The sequence below is a fragment of the Pelodiscus sinensis genome, chromosome 1 (assembly GCF_052426305.1).
Source record: "Pelodiscus sinensis isolate ZL-2025 chromosome 1, ASM5242630v1, whole genome shotgun sequence".
Classification (NCBI taxonomy): domain Eukaryota; kingdom Metazoa; phylum Chordata; order Testudines; family Trionychidae; genus Pelodiscus; species Pelodiscus sinensis.
In genome coordinates this window covers 242,331,835-242,359,409 of record NC_143052.1, presented here as the reverse complement: position 1 = coordinate 242,359,409, position 27,575 = coordinate 242,331,835, and the positions used below count along the sequence as shown (strand labels likewise).

The window sequence follows — 27,575 nt, the reverse complement described above, 5'->3', positions numbered from 1 at the left end:
CATTGAAAATAATGGAAAAGGTGGGGGTTGCGTTTCAAGAGCATGCGTGCTTGCGGCTCCAGTCTGCATTTGTTAGCAGCTGGGACTGGGACATATAGTTGGGGGAGAAAGGGAACTGGGTTATAGCAGGGAGGGGAGGTGTTTGGCTCTAGGAAAGAGAAGGGAAGGACAGGGGAGGGGGCTTGCAGCTGGTGGCTGGGTTTCCTCAGCTGGCCGGTCACCAGCAGCTGCGTGGGGCTTCGTCTGCCTCCTTACAGAGTGGCGGAGATTTGCCGCTCGCCGCGCAGTTCCCCGGTGACCCCCTGTGGCCAGATGCAAGGCATCTGGCCAGAGGGAGTCACCGGGGAACTGAACGGTGAGCGGACAACCTCTGCAGCTTTGTAAGGAGACAGACGAAGCCCTGTGAAGCTGCCGCTGACCGGCGAGCTTGGAAAACCAAGCCGCCAGCTGCAAGAGGGGGGCAGAGAAGAGGGAGCGAGGCATCCAGCCAAAGGGGGTCGCCGGGGAATGGTGCAGCGAGCGGAGAACCTCCAGAGGCAGGGTAAGCCCCGCGCAGCTGCCAGTGACCGGCCAGCTGGGGAAACCAAGCCGCCAGCTGCAAGCGGGGGGCAGAGGAGAAGGGAGCGAAGCATCCAGCCAGAGGGGGTCGCCGGGGAACAGCACGGTGAGTGGCGAACCTCTGCCACTTTGCAGGGAAAGCCTCATGCAGCTGCCGGCCACCAGCCGGCCCTAGGGGACATCCTGTTATTGCAGGGATGGGTCGTGTTGTTCGAAAAATGTTGCCCCAAAAAAATAGTGCTATCGCGAAAACGTGTTAAGCGGGCACGTGTTAAGCGAAGATTTACTGTACAGGCGTCTATCACTCCTCACCCTCCCCTGATTTTTCACACTGGTTATCTAGTCACCTGGGCCCAGTGTCTAAGTCCATAGGACCCTTCTGCTTTCAAAAAAACACCCTTTATTTACATTAAATTATCCTGTAAAGAGATAACTTCAGTTACCAGATATTGCAAAGCCTATTTTAATAGTAATTAAATTAATTGAGTGGTTCTGTCAAATATACACATTTTTCTTAACCCCACCCTTACCTCGCTGAAAAGGCAGGCTGAGTGTTGAGATCCAACAATGGTTGTAGCCGTGACCCTGGATTTACAGGCAGAAGAAGCTTTTGCCCTTTTAGTCCCCTAGGTTCAGGCAGACAGTTGATGGAGTCCTTAAACTCAGTGGACTGCTGCTAATGGTGGGGTTGAATAGGATAGTGAGAAATGGGACATAAAATGCTGGAAGCAGCCTTGGCTGCAGTTAGGAGGGCAAACCAATCGCAGGAGTCACAAAGAGTTATTTTTCAGGCATCTGGTTTGTGGATTTTGCCAACATGCTCTGGTTTCAAGTGATCACCATATTTGGAATTGAGAAGGAATTTTCCCTCAGGTCAGATTGGCAGAATCCTGGGGCAGTTTTAGTACTGCTCTGCAGAATGGGACATGGGTGATTTGCAAATAATGTGGACTCTGTGTAAACTTCGACATCTATAAATCATGATTTGAGGACTTGAGTAATTCATCCAGAGCTTATGAGTCTATTAGAGGAAGGAGTAAATGATGTTCTGTGTCCTGCAGTGTGTGAGTAGTCAGATTAGATCCAGGGTTCTCAAACTTCATTGCAGTTGTGACCCCCTTCTGACAACAAAAATTACTACATGGCCCCAGAAGTGGGGGCCTGAGCCTGTGCGAACCCCATTGCCAAAGCTTAAGCCTCATCACCATTAGCAGGGTGGAAGAAAAAAGCTGAAGCCCAAGGGCACCAGACCCCAGTAGAGGGCCTATAACATGAGCCCCACTGCCCAGGTCTGAAGCTCATGGGGCTTCAGCTTCAGGTAGTAAGGCTCAGGCTTTAGCCCCAGACCCCAGCAAGTCTAAGACAGTCCTGGCAAGCCCCCCTAAAATAGGGTTATGACCTACTTTTGGATCACAACCCACCGATTGAGAACCGTTGAAGTATGATCACTATGGGTGCATCTATACAGCAGGGCTAAACTCAAAATAAGCTACACAAATTGAGCTACGTCAGTTGTGTAGCATATTTTGAAATAGCTTATTTCGAGTTTTGGTGCTGTCTATGCAGCACTTATTTGGAAATAGAGCACTCTTCCTCCAACTTCTGTTACTCATAAAATGAGGGTTACAGGTGTCAGAGTAAAAAGTCCTCCAGCTTGACATTTTCGATATTATGTTGAAATAACTGCTGGCTGTGGAGATACGGACTATATTATTTTGAAATAATGTTGCTATGTAGACAGCCTACGAGCCCTCCTGGTCTTAAAATCTATGGGGACTTGGGAACAGAATTCAGTATGGGAGTGGGGCTTTTAAAAACCTTCTCTCCTCTCTTCCTCCTCCAATTTCATCATATGTGGGGAACAGATGATGGTAGGTCCAGGATGAAAACACCACTTTGGTATATATTCTTTTTTTTCAATGGGAAGTTGGGTTTATCTTAACTAATATTTATTTCATTTCACGGAAATTATATGAATGATGAGCAGCAACTTTTGGCATCAGTTTTTGCTCTGTTTAGTCTGGCACAAATGAGGGAAGATTTGGCCCCTGAACTTTACTTTTGTGTAAACTTCCATTTAAAATATTAAGATGAGCCTAACACACTACTTCTGTGAATATCATCTGTGAGAATATGTTTGGTCAAGATATGCTAACTTTTTTTCCTCTTCTTTTTTTTTTTTTTTCTTTCAGATGGTTAAGCTTCAAGAGGTATTTAAGACCTTTTATCTTGGAAAACACAGTGGTCGAAAGCTTCAGTGGCAGACCACTTTAGGGCATGCTGTCTTGAAAGCAGAATTTAAGGAAGTATGTTTGTTTATTTAATGCTTAACTATCTGCTTTAAATAAAATAACTTATTTGGCACCTCTTGCCTTTTTAGCATTACATTACTTAATAAAACTTTTTGCAGAGAAGACTAGAATCTAACAAAATTCTATATTCACTATTTAGAAAAGTGTTACAGATTTTATAACCATTATATAAATACATTTATATAGAATGTGGTATTTTAATTAAGCACGTGAAAACTCCTGAATGAAACATCTTTTAGCAATGACTTAGCAATAAGAAGACTCATTTGTTAGTGAAGAGAAACCTGTAAAAGGAAAGAAACTTTAAAAAAAAAAAAAAAGGGGGAAATTTTAATAGTATTTTGAAGGAACTAGTGATTGACTATTAATCTTCGCTATTATAAAGCTATGCTGAAAAGGATCAGTGGTACAGGAAACCCTTGCCTATCATTAGGGCTCGCCAAGTGGCGGCAAGCCCCACTCGTCAGCTGCGCAGTTCAACATGCTGCGCATGCGCAGACTGCGCTGCGCGGCTGTGCCGGCTTGTAATCTACTCACCATGGACGAGTAGATTACATTACGTGTCGAGCCCTGCCTATCACAAATACTGGGAGCCACAGCTTCACAACTTCCAAACTCACCACAGGGTCCAGGTGCCACAAGACACTCACCATGGCTCTTGGCAGCTGCGGGGAATTCACCACAGGGGCCATGTTGAGTTCCCCATGGCTCCTAGCCCCTGCTGCACCTCCCTCCAAGCCTGGACAGGAGACCCATGAATACATGGAACTGCAAATAGTGATTTTTGTAAACACAAGAGTCTCCTGTATAATGTAATGAATGTAGTTAAATTTACATGCTTGTTAAAGTATTAAATAACTGAAATGTTTCTTAATATAGCTTTTGTTCTGTCTCATAGCTTAATCAGTGTAACAACGTCATTGTACTGGAGCACAGACAAAAATCATTTTACTCTGATGTTGACAATGACTAGTTATAAATACAAAATTTTACAGCCGTGAGATTATGTAAAGTTACAATGACCGAGAACTTTGTAATTCACAACCAATTTAAAATCTTGTTTGTGCATGGGGATCTGGAATTATTAATCTCCTTCCCATTGCCTAATTTTGCATACAAGACACTTCTGTTAATGTGGTTGCTGCAGAACTGCATGAATTAAAAAGAATGTGTTGGTGTTCTGTCAAGTTTTGTATGACTGATACCTTTCATGTTAGTTTTCTTACCTTTATGAAACAACACATTAGGTGACATTCTGGGCCATATAAATCCGTGAGGCTATGTCTACACTGCCCCCTCTTGCGCAAAAAACATGCAAATGAGGCGAAGTGTGGAATATCGCCATGCCTCATTTGCATAATTAATGAGGCTCTGTTTTTGTGCAACAGGCTTTTCCACAAGAGCCATTCTTCCTGAAAAAAAGAGGAAGAACAGCTCTTGCGCAAAAGCCTCGTCCGCAAAACCAGAGCCTAATTAATTATGCAAACGAGGCATGGCGATATTCCACGCTTTGCCTCATTTGCATGTTTTTTGCGCAAGAGAAGGCAGTGTAGACATAGCCTGAGAGTTTTGCAATTGACTTCAGTGGAGACAGGGTTTTACCCATTGTGTGTACCTAGAAGAAAATGCTATTAGGTGACTAACCGGTAACCTTCTTGGTTCATTACACTACCAATGGAATGTCCAGGGTTGTTTGGGTTTTTGGATGGTTGGTTTTGGGAGGAGGGGGTTTGGCAATTGTCTTTCTACTGTTATATTTCCTTGGCACTATATGTAGTATACATAATCAAACAATAGAATCTTTTAAAATATGCATTTTTTTTTCATCTAGAACAGGTGGGCAATAAAAAAAAAGGGGGGGGGGGCCACAAGAGTTAGTTCCTGGTAGGCCACCACTGCTATATTTCCTGTGCCTCTGCAAGTATCGAGTGATCACAGCTCTTGTTGGCCGCGGACTGTGATACCACTTCCTGCCGCTCCCATTGGCCATGAATGGCAATCCGTGGCCAACCAGAGCTGCGATCGCCCAATACCTGTAGAGGTGCAAGTAAATAAAGAGGTGGGGGCCTGCCAGGGACTAACCCTTTAGACTGGATCTGACCTGCAGACTGAAATTTGCTTACCCCGATCTAGAAGCTATTTGTTAAATAATCTATAGATTATACAACCTGTCATCAGAGTTCTTTTTTGAAGTTTGGAACTGTATAGGATACAGTTGATACTCTAATGATTTCTGGAGTTGAGTATAACATTTATAGTTACTTATGGGTTGTTTTTTTTTTGTTCCCTTTGTAGGGAAAGAAGGAGTTTCATGTGTCACTCTTCCAGACATTAGTGCTGCTTATGTTTAATGAAGGAGATGAATTTATTTTTGAAGAAATTAAAATGGCCACTGGTGTAGGTATGAAAAATTGCTTCATGCATTCATAATTTTATTTTATTTAAATAGCTTCTAAATATGAGTTGGGATGTAAAAGCTTGATGGTAAGTACAGCACAATTTTGCTAATTTCAATAACTTGCAATGACTATTTGGACACCTTTGTGAATCAGAGAGTAAGGAAATAGGGGAAAAAAAGTACTACTACTACTTTATAGATAACAGTGGTATTTTGTAAATGTATTAGTAAATTATCTGTTGTACATTTTGTAAAAATGATACGTTCTCAGTAACAAGACTTCAGTACAGCTTTTTCATTTCTTTGAGAAGTAGAGAGAGACTGTATTTTTTTCTGTGCAGTTTATTAAGGTTCTATTGTAGTTTCAAGAATCCGTCTTTTAAAATGACCATTTTAGAACAGTTGGATTTGTTTTTATTGGGGGGTTGAATTAATATAGTCCTTGTGTGATTGTCCATGTGTATTCCACTTCTCATGTGCATGAATCCCATAGGCACAAGATCATTTTTTTAAAAATCAGCTAGCCTGTTGAGACCGAAAAAAGATAAATATATCAAGTATTTATTTTGCACAAAATGGACATACAAAGAAAGGGAATCCTGTCAAAAACATGCTCTTTGAGAGAAATGCAAGAGCATTATCTAAGCCTGAGGAGAAGACAACAACCAAACTAGATCAGTCTCTGTGAGTGGTCCAGTAAGCCCTGGGTCTACCTTGAACTCCGGGACTCACTTTTTGATTAGAGTCAGTGGGAGCTTCTAAACCAGGAATGGAGAACCTTTTTTGGGTTCCGGGTCACTGACCTGCAGAAAAATCAGTCAGGGGCCTCACACAAGCAAGAAGAAAAAAACAAACAAGCCCTCATTGACGTGGCCTCTGACTGAGAAAGAGAAAGACACTCATCCCATTCCCCTCACACAGCAGAGCCCAGGAGGGTCCAGGCTTGTAGGTTTTGTGTGCTCAGCCCTGCGGTGTGGCAGCAGGGGGCTGAAGTGCCAGCACAGGCTCCCCAATGCTGGGGTAGGGGGGAGACCTCTGAGTCTTGGGGGCCAGATCCAGGCAAGCTGGGGGCCACATCCAGACCCCGGGCCTTAGGTTCCCCACCCCTGTTCTAAACCATATTCAGTTCAATCTTCTGATGAGACATTGAAGACATTCACTCAACAGCTCTGAGTAGGTCCAAACCAGGGGCAATTCAAGGCTCATTTTAAATCCTGCTGATATCTCTGCACCATTTTGTCACCAGATGACTTCAGCAGTGCTTTTGAAGCCTGTTCCTGCCTCTACCAGTACTGATGCCGTGACAGTGTCAGAGCAGAAGGCTATAAAAAAGTAGAGGAGGGGAGACGTATAAGCCAATTTTGGCAAAAGATACCCTTGGGCCTTTTAGAACTTCTGAAAGAAGTTCTCTGCCTATTGAGAAGATATGCTCCCTCTCCTCTACAACTAAGCAAAGTGGAGAGATGTCACCACATACTTGCCACATTCTTCTCTCTGAGCCAAGCTATTCCAGCTGGGACTCCCAAGGACATCTGCCCATTGTTTAAGCAGTAATGGAACCAGAGACTTTCTAAATGGATCTCTAATTGTATCAGACTATGTTACCAAAACTACAATTTGCAAGCTCCCTCTGGACTTCACACATACTCCACTAGAGCTATGTCCATATCCATAGCTTTTCCCAAACATGTATCCATCATTGATATTTGTAAAACAGCTACCTGGGCATCACCCAATACTTTCACCATATTTTATGCCTTGAAACAACAGTCAGCTGCAGTTGCTCGATTTCAACTATGCGTGTTCTCCACCATACAAACATCAACTCTGAAACCCCTCCTCTCCACCAAGAATCACTGCTCTTCCATCATCTTAAGTGGAGCACCCGCAGGGACAGTCTTCAAAGAAGAGGTTATTCACCTTGAGCAGTAACTGAGGTTCTTCGAGATGGTTGACCCTCCTCTGTTTCGGAGAGGGTAGAGAAGGACGTGGGTGACAGTTGGCTGCGCATTCAGGGTAGACACTCAGGCTATGTCTACACTACAGGGGTTTGGTGCAAAAATGGCAGTTTTTGTGCAAAATTGCTGTTTTTGCGGAGCGTCCGCACCTCAAGTGTGTTTTTGTGCAAATCAATTTACAGTAAATCAAAAGAACAGAGGGGTTTTTGCAGTGTAGGTATTCCTCTTTCTACAGGGAATAACTCCTTTTTGCGCAAGAGTTCTTCCACAGAAAGGTGTGTGTGGACAGGCAACTGGGCTTTTGCGCAAAAAGAGCCAATCGAAAAAAGCACAAGTGCTCTGGTGGCTATTCTATGAATAGCAATCAGAGCTTTCTTTCGAGAGAGCATCCATGCAGTCTGGATGCTCTCTTGTGCAAAAGCTCATTGCTTTTGTGATGTGCTTTTGTAGGATGGACTCACTCTTACACAAGAAGTTTTTGTGGAAGACCTCTTCCACAAAAAGCTTCTTGCACAAAAATCCCGTAGTGTAGATGTAGCCTCAGAGCAACATTAGACTGCTGCTGCTGCATGTGTGTAGCCAATAGGGGCACTGCTACCAAAAGTCTCTGACTAGAAGCACATGGTGTGAAAAACATCCGAAGTGGAGCACCCACAAGAACAACCACGTTGAAGAACCTCATTTATTGCACATGGTGAGTAACCTTCTGCATCTGCACTACATTTTAACCCTAGGTCAAGAATTTTCTGACCTGTGCTCTAACCTAATGCCCTGGAGTCCATACTGTAGAGCACAAACCCAAATCAAAATAAACCTATGCCATAGTGCCTATCGCTCTCTACCCCGGTGTTGATATTATCGCCCTCTGTTGCCCACGCTGTTCCCTAGGGTGTTATTGATGGGACTTGGGTGCCCATAAGGAGAACACGAGTACATAAACGGACTGATTTGCTCCTTTGGTGGCTGTCTCAGTAGAACAACTTCAGTTTAAGAAGGCTTTATACTGAACTACCACATAATCTGACAATTGGGCTTTCCAGCTCTGAAATGAGTCATATTGGCAGGAAAATGCTCCTGTGCACTTGTTCTGAGGAGAAGTAGAACATCAGTTTTCATGGCTGTCAAACTATTAAAGTTAAACTTTTCCATTCTTAATTTTAAAGTGGGATGTTCAATGAAGGTGTATCTGTTTGTTCTGAAATTGGACATGAAATGAAGATATCAGAGGAAAACACACACGTATAACACAGCCTGGATGCAGAGTGATGACATTCCTGTCCAGGAATGGGGTGCAGTGTGATCCAGCCCTTGTGGATTCCTTAACCCTGCTCCTGCTGCATTCTGGGAGGCAGGGATAATGAATCCCCAGAGGCTATGGGGATGTTTTGGGGCTGTCTCCCACTCACAGTGCATACTGCCTGGCTGTCCCTGCACACAATGTTCCAGGAAGGGCAGGAAGGATCTAGGAGCAAGGGCCAGAGATCAGAGCAGCGCTAAGTGGCTGCCTTCCAGGGAGAGGAAGCATCAGAGCTCTAGACTCATCACAGTCCACAGAGGAATGACCTGCAACATTCCAGCAGGCAGGAGATGGCTCCTGCCAACTTCATTGCCTGCTCTGGGCAAGATCCACAGAGCAGGAAAGGGGAGAACACGCTTAGCCAGATAGTAGCAACACTTCTGGTCATCATGCTCTCTGTTTGCAGCACTACTCCTCTGATATCAGGAAACTCTGAAATATGTATCTGGAGGACTTCTGGGACTTGAGTCAAGCTGGGGCCACAAACCCACAGAAAACCAGTAGGCCTCAGACTCTGCGTCCCAGTTTAACACAGGCTCACACCTTTCAGACTGGCAGGATCCTGAAATCTTGGGTCTGAGCCCTAAGTTAGCACATTTGCAGTATGAACACACGGTGTGTTTAAGCTTTAGCCTGGGTGCAGATCAGGGCTTACACTGTGTATGTGTAGATAGCAATTTATCCAGGGGACAGCTGTGGCCCCAACAGACACTGCTATTCAAAAACAAACCAATTTTCTGCATCTGAAATACATGCATACCAGAAATGGAATTATATGTGGACGATACATCTTGAAGAACCACAGTTAATGGATAGTAACCATTCTTTATAGTGCTTAAAATAAAGCATATGGGTGCTTATTGTTTAATTATTGCATTCTAATATTTTATAATTGTCCATCTGCTCCTTTACCATACAAGAAGGAGTGAAAAAGATTTTCTTGATGATGATAGTGTTGCAGGATTGTTGAAAGCTAAACTATTCTCTAATTGGGCTAATTTTAGATCTAATAATGTTAGCATTTTACTCAACTTCTCTAATACACTTCAGCACTAGCTTGCAAAATCTTTGCTATTTCAGTTCATAGGTTCATACACAATGCTATTCTAACATGTTTTATTGTGGTTTTATATTGTGGGTAATGATGTTCTAAAGACTAGGCAGAGAACAACAAAATGTACATTCATTTTTAAATTGGCAGGGCTTTAACAAAAGTCTTTACAAAGTTTAACACTGTATTTAGTGTATTAATGTTTGTTTTGCCTAACACCAAAGTCACTTGATTATGTGCTTTATATATTATAATTCATTATTTCCTTTATTTGTTTCTACTTATTTCATATTGTATTGTTTTTTAGTGCATAAAAGTTTTCCTAGTAGCATAAACATCTTTCCACGTATTCTTTTAACATAATATTCAACTTAGAACATACTTATACCATCCCAGTACCCTAACCCAGTATCCACTGGTGAAGCACAGGGTAACACAGATGACTATTTTTCTTTAAAATCTCTAAGTCTCCAACTACATTCTTGTCTGATCTTTTATCTTTTGGATTGTAAACTCCTTGAGTCTAGGACCACATCTTTGTTCATGACTTGCACAATGTTGAAATATCAATAATCTTTACATGTAAGTAAGATCTATAGGATTGGGCCTTTAAAGTTGTGAATTACATTGCATAGTTAGGAATTAGTTAGAAGAAATTATTAGCAATGTACTTCAGAAAAGAACAAATATTTTAAATTGTATTTATAAATTAACAATTTAATATTTCACATGTCCGTGTTCTAGTCAGTTTTATTGTATTTTAACATGTTTACAGAGAACAGTGAATTACGAAGAACCTTGCAGTCTTTGGCCTGTGGGAAAGCACGAGTATTGATCAAAAATCCCAAAGGCAAGGAAGTAGATGATGGAGACAAATTCATTTTTAATGGTGACTTCAAGCATAAATTGTTTCGAATAAAGATCAACCAAATACAGATGAAAGAAACAGTACGTATTAAAATGGTCTTGTTCTTTGCATCTATTTTGACTAAACTAACGCTGTGATATATATATTTTATATATTTATCTTACTGTTGGTTTTTTATTGTAGTTTGATTTATCCAGCCTACTTTTTAAAAGCATTGTATTAATTTTATTGGTGTATGCTTGATTTGTATCTTTAGTTCTCTTTAACTGCATCAGAACATCCCAGAGCCCTAGTTTTAAATATGCATGCTTATGTCAGAGAAAAATGAGTAAATATTGTTTCATTTTATACATTACTTGTATATTTCACAAAAGCTTAAACAAGCATTCAGAGGAATCACCAATGAAAGATAGCTTTATGTTTGTTGCCTTGTCCTTTAGGTTGAAGAACAGGTTAGCACAACTGAAAGAGTATTTCAAGATAGACAGTATCAGATTGATGCTGCTATTGTACGAATAATGAAGATGAGAAAGATACTCTGTCATAACCTCCTTGTTTCTGAATTGTATAATCAGCTGAAATTTCCAGTAAAGGTAAACGGACATGTGAACTTAATTTCCTTTTCCATCCATTACTGTAATTATTTTAAAATACCTGGTTTCATTAATTTTTCTGCTCTTCATGGCCCTTGTATAAGATGATAAAATAAGTATATAGCATTGATTTTAATTCAACCATTAAATCCTAAAATTGAAATATTCACATATGTTTTGTATAACAGTGAGGAACAAAAAAGTCAGCAGGTTTTACCAGGAGTTTGTTTAAAAATGCATTTTTTAATTTGCTCTGTTATACAGTGTATCATTCTGTTTTTGTTTTTTTAATAAAGATTACTGTCCTCACTTGACGATTATGAGATTGAAAATAATTTATTTTCATATTTCATTTATATTACTAATCTGATCTGTTCTTACAGCCTGGAGACTTGAAAAAAAGGATTGAATCTCTCATAGACAGAGACTATATGGAGAGAGACAAAGACAACCCCAATCAATACCACTATGTTGCATAATGGAGAGAACTGTTTTTTTTCCCCCCCTCAAAAACACCAGAATAATGTATTCAGGACATTGAATACCTATGCTGTCTCCAGACTTTACCTCTAACATGTCTCAAGTTGGTGTATATTATTCAACCAGCTGCATGCCCTGGCGTGGATGAGATGCAAAGGAAAAGTTTCTTGGATGATCTTGTCAAGACTTCGTAGTGATTTTAAATGGCACATTTTTTTCTTTTAGTTCTTCCACTTGTTCTTTTGAGTCCTTCGAGATTTGTTTATTCTACTTTGTTTAAAACTAACTTTTGAAGTTAGATGGGAAGGTAAAATAATTATTTGAAATATTTTTCTGTCACAGATGCAAGTCTGGCTATGTATGTATGTGTTTATGACTGAACATTCATAAAGACCCTTAATGCTGCATTCTTTAGCTATACAAATCACTTGGGTATCTTTTAAAACCCCTTTTAATTGATTAATGCTTATGTACAAACATTCAGTAAATATTTGAAATTGTACACCACAATATTGTTATCATCATGTTTGTTTAATTTTCTTTCAAAATAGCTGTAAACTTCAGTCTGGTTTAGATAAATCAGGTTTTGAAATGAAATCTTTGAAGTGCCAAGAGGACAACTGTGTAAAAAAAAAAAAAAAAATGTCTAGTGAGCTGTCTGATAATTTAGCTAAGGTATTCATTTGTGAATTTTTTTGCTCTTGGGCAATTGATTTGTATCACTGTTCATGTAAAACTTCAGTTAAATTTAGTTTTGCCTTTAGACACAAATATAGGATAACTACTGTACAGTGCACTCAACACAAGAAGAGAAGTTTTCAAAGGCTTTATACAGTCTTGATATTGTGAAAGCATAGATTGTCTTGAGAGACTAAGGATTTTGTGAGTTCCCTGTTACATATTGTATATATGTAAGTTGATTTGAATTAAAGAATGAAGGACATGTAGATCTGTTAGATAATTGTAACTGTATAAGGAAAATACATTTTGTGGTAATATTTACAAGCCTCTCTTTTGTTTTACAGGATTTACATAATGGTGTTTCATTCTGATTAAAAGCTACCAAAGGAGTTTTGATCATGGCCTAATGAGAATTTAACAGAGCAATATTTTCTTGAAAATAACTTACTAAATTTATGTAATGTAATTATTACACATAAATTATAAGTCCACAACCCCTTCTTAAGTATTCCTTGCTAAAAGCTGACATCTTGTGGGTTTCCATATTAAAGTCCTCATTCTGTCATCTGGTGTCATTACTTGTATTGCAGTCTTTGAATTATTTTATTCCATTTCTTCTGTGTTAGAAACCAAAAGCCATATCATATGTTTAGTACAATAAATGTATTTAAAAACTATTTAATATTGTAATTTAATGTAGACTTTTATTTTAACTTGCTTTAATATTTAACTCTTTAGTTAATTCAAATAAAACCTCATTGATATGCATTGAATGCTAATTTTTTTAGCCACCATGTGAATCTGACACTTTTTATCGCAATCTGTCATTAAGTACTAATTAGCAGACCTAATTTTTAACTAATTTTTTTATTGCCTATTCACATCACAACCAGCCAAAGTCAGCTTGCTAAAATATAGTGCTGGTTTTGGTCCTTTAAAATAAAAATATTTATGTAACAGGCAGAAGTTTAATCAGACTACAGGCTTGTGAATGTTGGACAGTAATCCAGTAACCTGTGCAATATGAACAATGCTCTCTACCTTACCTTTCCTGCTGTCCACCCAAAAGAGAGAGACTTCTAAATTTCTGACTAGTGTTGAATAAAAAACAAACAATAATTAACAAAAATTGAAGCTATTACTAAAAGATATTTTCATCCACAAGCAAAATGGTTCTGCCTGTGGAAAGAGGTAAACAACAGACTAGAATTCTGAGCCATGTAATTAAAAAAACAACATACCTAAAGACAGGTACTTGTTAACCAAATTACTCTCACTCATATGGCAATAAAAAGGATTTTTTTTAAATCCTTTTCTATTAGAATTTTTCAAAGTGATATGCATTTTAAAACAAATATGTTGGCATCCAAGTCACTAGTGACTGACATCATCATACCATTTATATGAAATGAGCTGATCAGTTCCTTGAGCTTACGTCACAATGAAAACTTTTATTGCAGTGACAGAGACTAAAGGTTGCACAGTTTCTTCCACTATAATATAAATGGTTTATGGTAATAACTGTACAATAATATTGTAATGTCTGATTATGGTATTAGATATAAATGTCTAATATTAAGAGGCCAAACATTCTTTATTAATCTGTTGATATGATAGTGGAATATCATGTAAATTAAAACCAACCTATGATCTAAATTGCCCATAAATTAGAATAAAGAGTAATTTTGACTCAGTCCCCAAATCCTTTGAGGCTGATTCATATTCAGCCATTACTGAAAGTGTTCCTTAGATGCTTTTTTTTTTTTAAAGTGAATTTTGTCTCTGGTGGATCACAAAAAAAGAAGCGTGCCTTGAGGGCTGCAATGGCAATGATTACCATCGGAGTATTTTAGCTTTTTGCATTGAGGGCTAGGGATAAAGGCAAATCCCAACTCACAATGACTACTTAAATAACTTATGGATTTGGTCTCTGGGTTGTTTGTTTGGAGTGTGGGATCTCTTCGGGCTTTAGGTTTTTTGGAGGGTTGTGTTTTTTGTGGGGAGAGGAGGAAAAATATGTAACCAAATTTCTTCATGTACTAGGAAGAGGTTATGTTGAAGTATGCTGGCTTTATCTACCTAAAAGGTCCTAAGTAAGACAATAGAAAAGTAGTTCAGGACATAAGGTTTCTCTCCCAAGACTAACTTAGTGAGGGCATCTATGATGAGAAGAATGACCAAGTGATACACCTCTCTGATGATAGGTCAGGCAATGGAACTGACACGCCTTAATTCTCTGCAGCATGAAACCCATATGCTCTCATGCCTGATGTGGTAGAACCACCCTACCACAACATATTGAGATACTGATTTATAATATAAGATACAACTAGAAATAGAGTTTTAGTGGTAAAATAAATAGTTCAAAAGCATGAGAGAATATCTTTTAACCAAGCTGACCAGGAGAAAAAATAATATTACAGAGTGATTGAATGTCTTAAACTACATATCTTCTTTTCCACTACAGCATCTTTATGATGACATATTTCTGGTGAGTAAAAGGTATTGCCAAATAATTGACCATACACGCAGTTTGATATTAAGAATTTACATAACTACGCTCAGCCAAATGTATTGTCTAAAGACAACACCCAGTACAGTGCATGAAAAAGTTAATACATCTCTTCCCGGGAACTGAAGTCTAGCAATGAGTTCTGTTCATCTTACACAGAGAATGTACTTCCCAAAGCCACCTTAAACTAGCCATTCGTTTATAGCAAGGCTGTTTATAAGTACAAGAGAACTTAAACTTTAATAAGCCAGCTTTGTCTTCGGTGCCTCCTTGTATTTTCTCATTTTTCATTTGACTATTAAATTCCAAATGTTAAGGGGCATGGAAATACTCCCTAACACAATGTTCATACATCTTTCATTATTTCTTGTACTACATTGTACGTTTGTTTCATAATGCTCATCCATCTAGCTTTTGACTTTTTTGTATTTGCTTAAGCCAAGTTCTGAGCTGTGCCTTCCAGGAGACCACAGGATATATGCCTAAGGACAAACGAACAAAAATAAGCATTGTACAACTTAACATGCTTACCAAGCACACACATAAGTATATGGTATTTATATACTATATAGATATTCATGTGATGTATTATGTAAACATAACCTAAATGCACTGGCTAACATCTTGCTTTTTTGTACTGTGTTAGCTAAAGAAGTCTTCAGAAAATATTCTAGATTTCTTGAAACACATGAATTTTAGAAAAATCTATAAATCCTAAATTATTATACTACTCATAGAATCATAGAACCATAGAGCTGGAAGAGACCTCAGAAGGTCATCAAGTCCAGCCCCCTGCTCTAGGCAGGACCAATCCCAACTAAATCAACCCGGCCAGGGCTTTGTCAAGCTGAGACTTAAACACCCCTAGGTAACTCCTTCCAGTGCTTCACCACCCTCCTACTGAAATAGTTTTTTCTAATATCCAACCTAGACCTCTCCCACCACAACCTGAGACCATTGCTCCTTGTTCTGCCATCTGTCACTACTGAGAACAACCTTTCTCCAGCCTCTTTGAAACCTCGCTTCAGGAAGTTGAAGGCTGCTATCAAATCCCCCCTCACTATTCTCTTCTGCAGACTAAACAGACCCAACTCCCTCAGCCTCTCCTCATAGGTCATATGCTCCAGCCCCCTAATCATTTTGGTTGCCCTCTGCTGGACCCTCTCCAATGCGTCCACATCCTTTTTGTAGTGGGGGGCCCAGAACTGGACACAATACTCCAGATGTGGCCTCACCAGAGCCAAATAAAAGGGAATAATGACATCTCTGGATCTGCTGGCAATGCTCCTCTTAATGCAACCTAATATGCCATTAGCCTTCTTGACTACAAGGGCACACTGTTGACTTTCATCCAGCTTCTCATCTACTGTAACCCCCAGGTCCTCTTCTGCAGAACTACTACTTAGCTGGTTGGTCCCCAGCCTGTAACAATGCTTGGGAATCTTCCGTCCCAAGTGCAGGACGCTGCACTTGTCCTTGTTGAACGTCATCAGATTTCTTGTGGCCCAATCATCCAATTTGTCTAAGTCACTCTGGACCCTATCTTTTCCCTCAAGCGTATCTACCTCTCCCCCTAGCTTAGTGTCATCTGCAAACTTGCTGAGGGTGCAATCCATTCCCTCATCCAGGTCATTAATAAAGATATTGAACAAAACCGGTCCCAGAACCAAACCTTGGGGCACTCCGCTAGAAACCAACCGCCATCCTGACATCGAGCCATTGATCACTACCCGCTGGGCCCGGCTTTCTAGCCATCTTTCTATTCATCTTACTGTCCATTTATCCAATCCACATTCCCTTAACTTGCTGGCAAGAATATTGTGGAAGACCATATCAAAAGCCTTGCTAAATTCAAGGTATATCACATCCACTGACTTTCCCACGTCCACAGAGCCAGTTACCTCATCATAGAAGCTAATCAGATTGGTCAGGCACGACTTTCCCTTTGTGAATCCATGCTGACTATTCCTAATCACTTTCCTCTCTTCCAAGTGCCTCAAAATGGATTCCTTAAGGATCCCTTCCATGATTTTTATCTTATTAATAAACTAGGCAAATATAACTTAGATAGGGCCACGATAAGGTGGGTGCATAATTGGCTGGATAACCGTAGTCAGAGAGTTGTTGTTAACGGTTCTAAATCCTGCTTGAAAGGGATAGCAAGTGGAGTTCCTCAAGGGTCTGTTTTGGGACCCGTACTGTTCAATATCTTCATCAATGATGTAGATATTGGGATAGAGAGTACGCTTATTAAGTTTGCAGATGATACCAAACTGGGTGGGGTTGCAACTTCTTTGGAGGATAGGGACATAATTCAAAATGACCTTAGAAAGTTAGAGAAATGGTCAGAGGTAAACAGGATGAGGTTTAATAAAGAGAAATGCAAAGTGCTCCACTTAGGAAGGAACAATCAGTTCCATACATACAACATGGGAAGCGACTGTCTAGGAAGGAGCATGGCGGAAAGGGATCTAGGGGTCATAGTGGACCACAAGTTGAATATGAGTCAACAGTGTGATGCTGTTGCAAAAAAAGCAAATATGATTCTAGGTTGTATCAACAGGTGTGTTGTAAGCAAAACTCGTGAAGTCATTCTGCCGCTCTACTCTGCACTAGTTAGGCCTCAGCTGGAGTACTGTGTCCAGTTCTGGGCGCCACATTTCAAGAAAGATGTGGAGAAATTGGAAAGGGTACAGAGAAGAGCGACAAGAATGATTAAAGGTTTAGAGAACATGACCTATGAAGCCAGGCTTCATGAACTGGGCTTGTTTAGTTTGGAAAAAAGAAGATTAAGGGGGGACATGATAGCGGTTTTCAAATATCTAAAAGGGTGTCACAAGGAGGAAGGCGAAAATTTGTTCCTCTTGGTTTCTGAGGACAGGACAAGGAGTAATGGGCTTAAAGTGCAGCAGGGGAGGTTTAGATTGGACATTAGGAAAAAATTCCTAACTGTCAGGGTGGTCAAATATTGGAATAAATTGCCAAGGGAGGTGGTGGAATCTCCCTCTCTGGAGATATTTAAGAACAGGTTAGATAGACATCTGTCAGGGATGGTGTAGACGGAGCTTGATCCTGCCTTGAGGGTGGGGGGCTGGACTCGATGACCTCTTGAGGTCCCTTCCAGTCCTATTATTCTATAATTCTATGATTTTTCCAGGAACCGAGGTAAGACTCACTAGCCTATAGTTCCTTGGATCATCCTTCTTCCCTTTTTTGAAGATGGGCACTACATTTGCCTTTCTCCAATCACCTGGAATTTCTCCCAACTTCCATGACTTTTCAAAGATAATGGCCAAAGGCTCCTCAATGACATTTTGCCAACTCCCTCAGTACCCTCAGATGCATTAAGTCCGGACCCAAGGATTTGTGTACGTTTAGCTTTTCTAAATAGTTCCTAAGCTGTTCTTTACCCACCAAGGGCTGTCCATCCTCATCCCATCTTGCGTCACTTAGCACATTAGTCTGGTAGCCCACCTTATCCATGAATACAGAAGCAAAGAAAGCATTGAGTACTTCAGCTTTCCCCACGTCATCTGTCACTAGGTTACCTCCTTCATCCAGTAGGGGCCGCACACCCTCTCTGATCACCTTTTTCTTGTTAACATTCCTGTAGAACCCTTTCTTGTTATCCTTCACACCCTTAGCCAGTCGCAATTCCATTTGTGCTTTCCATTTGATAAATCCCAGGCATTCTCAAGGTATACATTTAAACCCCTCCCATGTCATTTGTCCAAGTTTCCACTCTTTGTAAGCTTCCTTTTTGTGCTTAAGTTCACCAAGGATTTCCCCTGTAAGCCAATCCGGTCTCCTACCATGTTTGCCTCTCTTGCTACTTTGCAACCTCTTTCCTGATTTTATTTTAAAGTTTGTAGAAGTGCAGTTAACTTATCCAAACAACCTCAACTATGTTCCTTTAACCTAGAGGTATGAAGCATATCTCTCCATTATATGGTCATCTCTTCATTGTCTTGTGAAACTTATCATATAATGATTGTGTAGATTTGACCTTCCTTAGGGTTATCCTTTAACAATTTCTGATTAGGCAAAAGCAGACTGAGGCATTTCTCATAGTTCACAAAGATTTCCATGTGGGTAATAGCTTTTATTGCACAAACTTCTGTGGGTAAGAGAGCTTTTGAGCTTTCACAGAAGCTGGTCCAATAAAATGTGCCCCTCATGCAACTTGCATCCCTAAAGCTCTGGGACAAATATGGTTATAACAACATTACACACACAGATTCCCTGAGTGGTACAAAGTGTTAGTGTATCTCTATATCCAAATAGCTAGGTTGTGTGACAAATTATGCTAGGCTTTGGAAAGTTCAAAAGCTATGTCAATGGACTATTTTTTTTAACGGGAACATGCCTGGCTTGCCTGGTTATAAGAGGTGTTTGAGCTGCAGGCTGTCCATTCCCATATCAGATGGACACTCTCTGTGTCTGCTGCTTGGGTGAGAAGCACTCCCCCGCTGTAAAAAAACTCACTTCCAGGACAAGAAAGGCCAGAGAACTCTAGCTAAAAATGATATAACTGGAGAAGACTGCTCAGCCAGCTTCAGATCCAGAGCATACCACCCTGCCCAGGCAACCATCCCCTGGAGTGGCATCGGCAAGAGGGGCTCCCACTAGGTCCAGCCCAAAAGACCATGAAGGAGCTCAAGTGCCCAAAAAGAGGTCCCACTCTTCCTCAGGGACTGAGTCCTCCTCAACGAAGTGCTCTCTCCATAATAAGACTGCCTCGGCACCTACAGTACCTAAGGCACCAGAGAAATAGGCAGCTAACCGCTCCGGCACTGACAAGAGCCAAGACTCCAAGGAGAGAGTCCGCTCCTCCTCCAAGGCACCAACAGAGGTGAAGCAGAAAACCTCCATGTTGGCACCAGCCTAAACACTGTTAGTACGAGCTGCGGCACCAACCAGACCACACTCAGCCTCGGCACTGAGCACTACTATGCTGCCACTGGCAAGTATGTCAACACCAACCAAATACTCCGAACTGATGCTGCACACAAAACAGCCGGCACTGCCCGAAGCCAAGCTGCCAGTAGCAACACTGCAAGCATCATCAGTACCCATGCCGCTTCCTCCTCTGCCAGTACCAAAATTCACTACTGTGGCAGAGCTCACAGTTTCCTCTATGCCAGGAACGCCTTTATTTGGCACCGTAACCCAAAACACATCCAGGTTCAGCCTCTCATCCACCCCAGTTACCTTGGCATCACCCCTACCTAGTGACGATGATGAGCCTCTTCAGACACACATACCTAGGCACTCCTTGCCTAAACCCACTCAGCAGCTGCAGCAGTGGAAACTGCTACAGTGGTTCCCACCACCCATTTCACCCAGCTGGCCATACTGGGACTCTTGGGAAGCCTACAGAATGCAGCAGGCACAGCAGCCGTTTCCAGCTCATATGGCTCAGTCACCTGCCCACTCTAGCTCATGTGATGATGAAGAGGATGTGGACATAAAAGGCGATGACCAGACACCTGACTCACCCCCACCTATGCATATCTCTTCATCATCTCCAGATGATGCAATCATGCCCCTGCCTCCAACTTTGGGGGATGATTTTAAATCATTTCAAGGATTCTTTAAGAGAGTTGCGGACACACTAGATAGTTCCCTCTCCGCTATGCCAGGGACACATAGCATAAGCTGAAGAACATACTGCATGCCTCTCCACATGCCAACTTGCCATCCCCATGAATGGACCCAGCAAAAACCATCTGGCAGACACCTGCCACAATATCGCCAATCTGCAAGAGGTCAGATCGGAAATGCTATGTGGCTCCCAAAGGGGCAGACTTTCTCTTTTCTCACCCTACCCCAAACTCTCTGGTGGTGGATGCTGTAAATCAGAGAGGGAAACAGCAGGATACTGGCACGGTCCCTTATGACAGGGACTGGAAGAGATTAGAGCTGATGGGCAGTAAGACATTTTCATCATCCAGCTTTCAGATTCTTCAACTATTTGGCACTTTTCGCCAAATACACATACCATATATTTGATAAACACATCTTTTATTGAGTTTCTCCCTAACAACAGAAAAAAACAATTTAAATAATCATTAATGAGGGGGTGCTAGTCTCTAGAGCAGTTTTACAGGCCGCACCAGACTCGGCAGACACCGCAGCAAGATCTATCGCCTCTGGAGTTGTCATGAAATGAGCATCATGGCTCCATCTCTCCAGTTTTCCGAGAGAAGTCGAGACCACAGTCACGGATTTGCCTTTCAAGGGAACCACGCTCTTCACCAAATCTACCACTGCCTCACTTCATATACTGAAGACAGTTGGCATTCATGGGCCTGTTACAAAACAAACAGGGAAGGTTATTCACGCAGAGGTTCAGACCCACACCTTTCAACCAGCTCTATGATAACAGGTGTCAACCATGCCAAAGCAGGAACAGACAGGCCCCTGAGCAGACGACAGCTCAGCAGCCATCAACGTTACAACAGGCATTTTGAAGCATTGGTTGAGGGTGTGACACCCCCAGTTTTTTCACAGCAGCAATTCACATCCTCCACAATATCTGGCAGCAGACTAGCTGCATTCTATCCAGTGGGGCGTACCATTACCAATGACAGGTGGATGCTCAATTCATCAAAATTGGTTATTGCATTTCATTTTTCATTAATAAGAACATAAGAATGGTCATACTGGGTCAGACCAATGGTCCATCTAGCTCAATATCCTGTCTTCCGACAGTGGCAATACCAAATTCCCCAAAAGGAGGGAACACAACAGGTAATCCTCGTGATCCCTCCCTTGTCACCCATTTCCAGACAAAATCCTCCCCCACCACCCTTACCCGTCCCTCTTCAGTGACCTCTCTCAGAAATATGTGCTCGTACAAGAAGCAGAACATCTTCGGTTGGGAACCATAGAAGAGTTACCACCAGAGCACAGGGGAAAGGGATTCTACTCCCACTACTTCCTCACCACCAGGACGACAGGAGGATGGAGGCCAATCTTAGACCTCCGCAAATTCAACCGCTTTGTTTGCTCCCAGCGATTCAAGATGGTAACCCTCGCCACTATCATTCCTGCCTTGGAAATGGGAGCTTGACTGTCTACCCTTGACCTCCAGGATGCCTATTGTTGTATCTCGAGACATCTGTCATACAGATGCTTTCTACAATTTATGATAGAGGACCTGCATTTCCAGTATAGCGTGCTACCCTTTGGACTTTCAACAGCCCCACACGTTTTCAAAAAGGCCCTGACAGTGGTGGCAGCCCAATTGTGCAGAATGGGGATCACTATATTCCCATACTTGTACCACTGCCTGCTAAAAGGCACTCCCAACATGCGATACAGAACAGGCGGTCAAAACCACCATGGCCCTATTCGACAGCACTATTCAACAGGGCTCCAGAATAACCTGTCAAAATGCACACTAACTCCTACCCTGACTTCAAGAATTTATAAGCACGCACCTAGACTGCACCTGTACTAGCCTCCCTACCAGAATAGAGGTTCCTGACAATCAGAGACCTCACATCTCTAGGACAGGCCAGCCTCTGCATAACAACCTGACACTCTCTCCAACATCTAGGACACATGGACATATAGCTGTGGCCATGTTTGTGGTACCATATGTCCATCTCCACATGAGGCCACTCCAGGCATGATTGCATATGGTATACAGGCCGCACATCCATCATATAAACAAATGGCTTCATAAAGATAAAGGCCTCACATGGTGGCCCATGCATTACAAGGTGTGCAAGGGGGTGCCCTTGCAACAACTGCCAGCATCACTAACAATGGCCACAGACACTTCACTACAGGCCTGGGGAGTCCACTTAGGCCATCACGTTGTTCAAGCACAATGGGCCCCAGAGGAAGCCAAGCAACATCTCAACCTGTTTCAGCTCAGGGCAGTCCACAACTCTTGCTTACACTTCCACCCTCTGATCCAAAACAAAATAGTACAAATACCTACAGACAATGTCACAATGATGTACTATATTAACTGGTAAGGAGGAACTCGGTCCTATCAGCTTAGCTGGGAGGCAGTTTGCCTGTAGAAATGGTGCATTCTGCAAAACATAAAGTCGGTTGCAGCCTATCTCCCTGGCAAAGACAATGTTCTTGCAGTCAACCTCAGCAAACATTTCCCATAGAATCATGAGTGGAAAATCAATCTGTCAGTGTCGACACACCTTTTCAGGAAGTGGGGGTTTCCCATGGTCAATTTATTTGCAACCCATGCAAACACTTGTTGCCCACGCTATTGCTCCACATGGGGCATAGCCTCCTCCCCCCTCCTCCTGCAGTCATTCGCTAGGGGAAGCATTTAGCATAAAGTGGGAAGCACCTCTGCTATACTGTATACTTCCCACCTCTCCAATGTGTGATTCTGAAAGTGAAACAGGACACAGCCAGGGTAATCCAGCTAGCCCAGACAAAATTGGTATCCATACTGAGGATATTAAAATGTGATTATCAAGCTAATCATATAGTTGATACAATTTGTATGGACTATACAATTAGCCAATAGAATCTCTCTGCAGAGCAGTCGCGGGGGTAGCTCCAGGAGCCGGTTTGAGCTGGGACTAAGCAGTCCTGGGTCCTGCTGGCTCTGGGAGCCACCTGCACTGCAGCTCTGCATTTTAAATGTAGTTAAGTCGCCGGGCTCTTACTACATTTAAAACGCAGAGGTGCATCAATCAGGGAAAGCTGGGACTGCTGAGTCCAGCAGACCCCTGCTGCAGCGAAGGGGCTGGTGCCAGAGCAGCCTTTGTTCGGGGCTGGCTACAGGCAGGAGGTTCTCCAGCGTGCTGATCAGCCTGTTCGCTCTGGCACTGGCCCGTTTGCAGCCGCCAGGGCTAACCGCAGATGGGGCTGCTGCTGGAGATGCCTGCAGACAGGGGCTGCTTGGCAGCAGCCTCCCCTATTTCCCCCCTGCTGCCTCTGACAGTGGCAGCAGGGAGGGAGCAGGCAGGACCCTTGAGACAGTGCTGGGGGTAACCAGCTTTTAAACTGGCTCCCCTCAGAAACGGCTCCTGCCCCCCCCCCCCACTTGCTCCCTTCAATAGAGGCAACAAGTGTGGGGGGGGGGAGGGGCGCCCCAGGGCGGGTGGGTTTTATTCTTTAGGAAGTGGACTCAGTGGTGAAATACACCTCGAGTTGCTTGGGGGGGAGGGGAGCTGCTGCAAAGCGGCGGGGGGAGGGGCGCTCGTGCCGGGCCGGTTCTAACGGCCGCGGGAGTTTCAGGGCCTGGGCGCGAGGGTGGGGGTGGGGGAGGGGGAGCCGTGTCACGCGGCTTCAGCCCCAACCCAGCAGCATCACCTTGCAGGGGTGGGAGAGGAAGGAGGCGGGGCTCCCTCGCCCCGCCCACCTCTCGTATCCTCTCGCGAAACTCTTCCCGCCCTCCCCCTCTCGCCGGCGGCCGGGGTCACGTGACGCCATGGGGGGCGCTGACGCCATCAGTCATATGACTTGAGGAGTGGGGACGGGGGAGTTGCTCGCACCCGGTAACAGCAGCCGCAGCAGCGCGAAAGCCTCCCGCGCGCCTCCCTCATGGCTCGGATCGGCCGCGCGCTACTCCTGGCCCCTGCGCTGCTCGGTAAGAGGGGCCCGACCGCGCCGCTCCCCTCCCCCCACGTAGGGAGGGGCCCGCGCCGACCTGTGCGGGGGGGGGGGCGGTTTGCGGGCGGGGCGACTTGTCCCCGCTTTCCTGGCTGCGCCATCCGGGCTTCGCCTCTGCCCGCGCAGCGAGAGTCGGGGGAGGGGGGTGAAACTCCGCGCTTCGGCCGAACCCGGCCCCCTCCCCGCAGCGGCCTGAGCGAGCGAATCCGCCCGCGAGCGGGGCCAGGCCGGAGCCGTGGGGCTCGACGCGGGGCTTCGCTCCTGCCCGGCGCCGCAAGCCGCCCTTGCTCTTGTCTCGCTTCCCTCTGCCGCTTTCTATTTCCGTGCGGTAACTTTAGGCTCGTCCGGCTCGAGTTTCGTGGGGAGATGCGCAACCGTGCGCGGCGTCCTTGGCCTTGCCGGATAAGCGCGCCCTGAAACCACAGGGGATGGTTATTTCGCGTGGGGCGGGAGTACTCGGTGGGCCCCGTGCATCGGAGAGTCATGAACCCCTGGTCTCCTCCCGCCCCCTTCCTGGGCTGGGAAATGGGAAGCACATTCACCACCTAAAAATGAAGTGTTAATATCCAGCAGAGCTATTCTACATAAGAGTCTCCAGGCTCATGTGGTCAAATTACAGCTTTTTATGTTGTTTGACTCTTAGTTGTCTTAAAATCAGATATCCAGGAGATTTGACTACACTGCAAGGTGGTTCTGCCTGAACATGGCTGTGAACTATTAAGTTAAATGTCATGGGACTGACAACTTGAATCATCCGTCTAGATGGCACAACTCTTGTCAACGTTGTGTTGTGTTTGTAATGTATGTCACCAGTGCATTGATATCTGGCTGATTCCGCAGACAATAGCGTTCAGTTGCAATGATCTTTACTATTTATTTTAGGGGGTTGTTGCTTAATAAAGCTTTCAAAAGGTAACATTACTTCACTGCTAAATACATCCAGCTGTGCAGGACAGAGTGGAATTTAATTTGCATCCATCAGGTGTAGTTGCTGCTGCTGACATATGTAGGGGAAAACTTGCAGGGAAAGTTTAAAGTGAATTCAGTATCACAAAGAACTTTTCTATGCTGGTATTGTAACTTTCTTGCTCAGGGTTGTGAGAAAACACCCCACTTTTGCCAAGTGCAGCAAGTTACAGGGCTGTAAAGTGCTAGTGTAGATAGTGCTACCTTGTTGGGAGCCATGCTGCAGCACTGTTAGGTAGTCTTCCCTTCCCCTCCCCCCCAAGTGTGAATTACATAGTGCAGGGAGAACTCTCTCCCAGTCCTGGGTGCTTTGACCACAAGGATGTGTTAAAGGTTTGCTGAAGTGGTGCTTTAAATTCGGAGTGAAGTAGAAGTAGAAGATTCTCCATTGAACTCTTGGAAGTTGTAAAATGAAGGGGTTTGTGAAGTTAGTGTGGCCTAATTTGGGCATTTCTGCTGCATCTTGGAGGTGCTCCTTTCACCTGATGTTAGTCTAAGGTGTAACATTTAACCAGACCAGTGATGTATTGGCTGTCAGTTCTTACATTGTACATGCTGATTAAATATGGTCATCTAACAATTGCTTGCTGGAAAGCACAAACTCACAAGGGCAATGGAGGGAATTTGCATATTCCAGATTAAGAGGCTAGTAAAAAATTATCAGATAAAAGATGCAAAAACTATGTAGTTATCTACTTGTTTTTCTTTACCATGATCATTGGTGATACTGGGGAATAATACAGGGATTGTTAGGCTAGAAAGCTCATGGGTAATTACAGATGGCTGGATACCAACTCTGTAGCACTCTAGTTGAAAACCCATATTTGAATCTTGCAGCTTTAGTTCTTTTTGAAAAACTAAAGTTGTGGGGAATTTGTATCTGAATGTTTTAGATCATCTTTCTAATGCTGCTGATCTTATCTTCACTTACTGTGTGATTAACCGATAAGTCTGGGCTTATCTGTTAATATTGTTGACTACATGTGGACCCCTCCCCCCCCCCCGCTTGCTACCTCTGTATCAGAGGCAGGGTGGGGATGGGAGCTGGTGCCTGTGAGGAGATGGCTTTAAGGAGGCTCCCCACGAGCACCGGGTCTGCCTGTTCTCTCCCATCCCTGCGCTGCTGCTTCTGATAGAGAGGAAACAGCAAAGGGGGGGGGGGGAGGGAGAAGAGGGTGGTAGTCTGGAGCTGATAAGCAGGGGGAGCTACCTTTCAAGCAGTTTCCCCATATGTGCTGTCTCTGCTTGCTTGCTTTCCTCCCTCCCCCTGCTGAAGGCAGGAGCTGGCTTAAAAGCCAGTTTTCCCCCAGCACCAGCTCTGTGGTGCCATCTGCCTTCCTGCTCCTGTGCTGCTTTCTCCATCAGATGCGCTAGCATGGAGTGGGGGAGCAGGGGAGATTGTCCGCAGCAGGCCCAGGCTCACCGCAGACAGAGGCTGCTTTGTGGCAGAGTGTAGGTCCGAGCTCGTGGCAGAGTGTAGGTCTGAGCTCCCTGCAGATGGGCTGCTGCCATCCCACACTTCCTCCTGTGCAGGAGGCTGGTTTTAAAATTGTCTCCCCTTGTGGACCAGCTCCTTGGGGGTGACATGGGGCTCCCCAGGAGCGAGGCTGGGAGCACACTGGCTGCTGGTCTCATGGCTGGGGACTATCAAATAGTCATGTAATTGCTAAGATTTCATGCGTTTACATGACTGTTCAATTAGATGATATCTAACATCTCTAGTTAAAACATGTTGTTCTTGAGGCAAAATCCTGTATAGCTTTCATTGTACAACATTCTCTAATATATCAAATCCTGATGAGCCATTAAGTAGACTTTTGTAGCTTTTCTTTCCCTTCCTTCCTTCCAAAGAAAAAGAGAGAGATTCTGGGACAATGTACTTGGCAGGTAAACTTACAGGTATAATAAATGTGCAAATGCTGAGTAGATACTATAATCCTCATCTTCTGAGATGGTTTTCCTAGCTTCCTGTTCAAATGCAGCTGAGTTGTGGAGTTAGGGATTTGGCCCTCGAGCAGATGTATTCAATGAAAATTTAGTAAGGCCATTTTATTGGTTACAAGTAGCACTATATAGTCTAAATTAACTGGTTTTAAAAACTTCTGACTGAGTTGCCAATACTAGGAGCTGAAACTGACCATAGAGGGGATATCCACACTGCATATTGGAGCAAGCTGTCCAGCCCAGGTCAACAGATTTGTGGGACTTGGCTTAGCACTCTAAATTACTTGTCTGTCCTGAGTCTTGCTTAGAGAGCTTTTGCTTCAGAGGCCAATACCTGAGCTGTAGTTCCAAAGT

The 27,575-nt window shown here is 43.4% G+C and overlaps 2 protein-coding genes across 3 annotated transcripts in view; both read left to right on the top strand.

The window, feature by feature from the left end:
• CUL4A (cullin 4A) overlaps window positions 1–12,964 on the top strand; it is a 69,994-nt gene extending 57,030 nt beyond the window's left edge. The window contains exons 13-18 of one of the 2 annotated variants that reach the window (XR_012900369.2): window positions 2,751–2,864; window positions 5,166–5,271; window positions 10,350–10,522; window positions 10,883–11,035; window positions 11,419–11,822; window positions 12,541–12,964. Coding sequence is in view for 1 of the 2 variants with exons in the window: in XM_075918528.2 (XP_075774643.1) it covers window positions 2,751–2,864; window positions 5,166–5,271; window positions 10,350–10,522; window positions 10,883–11,035; window positions 11,419–11,514 (642 nt within the window). In the remaining variant the exon portion in view is untranslated. Of the gene's footprint in view, window positions 1–2,750; window positions 2,865–5,165; window positions 5,272–10,349; window positions 10,523–10,882; window positions 11,036–11,418 lie in introns of both variants that reach the window. The other variant, XM_075918528.2, reaches the window with a different exon arrangement.
• Window positions 12,965–24,146: 11,182 nt separating this feature from the next.
• Window positions 24,147–27,575, top strand: part of LAMP1 (lysosome associated membrane protein 1) — a 35,193-nt gene continuing 31,764 nt past the window's right edge. Inside the window, exon 1 of the mRNA XM_075918533.2 lies at window positions 24,147–24,288. Coding sequence (XP_075774648.1) covers window positions 24,243–24,288 — 46 coding nt within the window. The 5' untranslated portion in view covers window positions 24,147–24,242. The remainder of the gene's footprint in view (window positions 24,289–27,575) is intronic.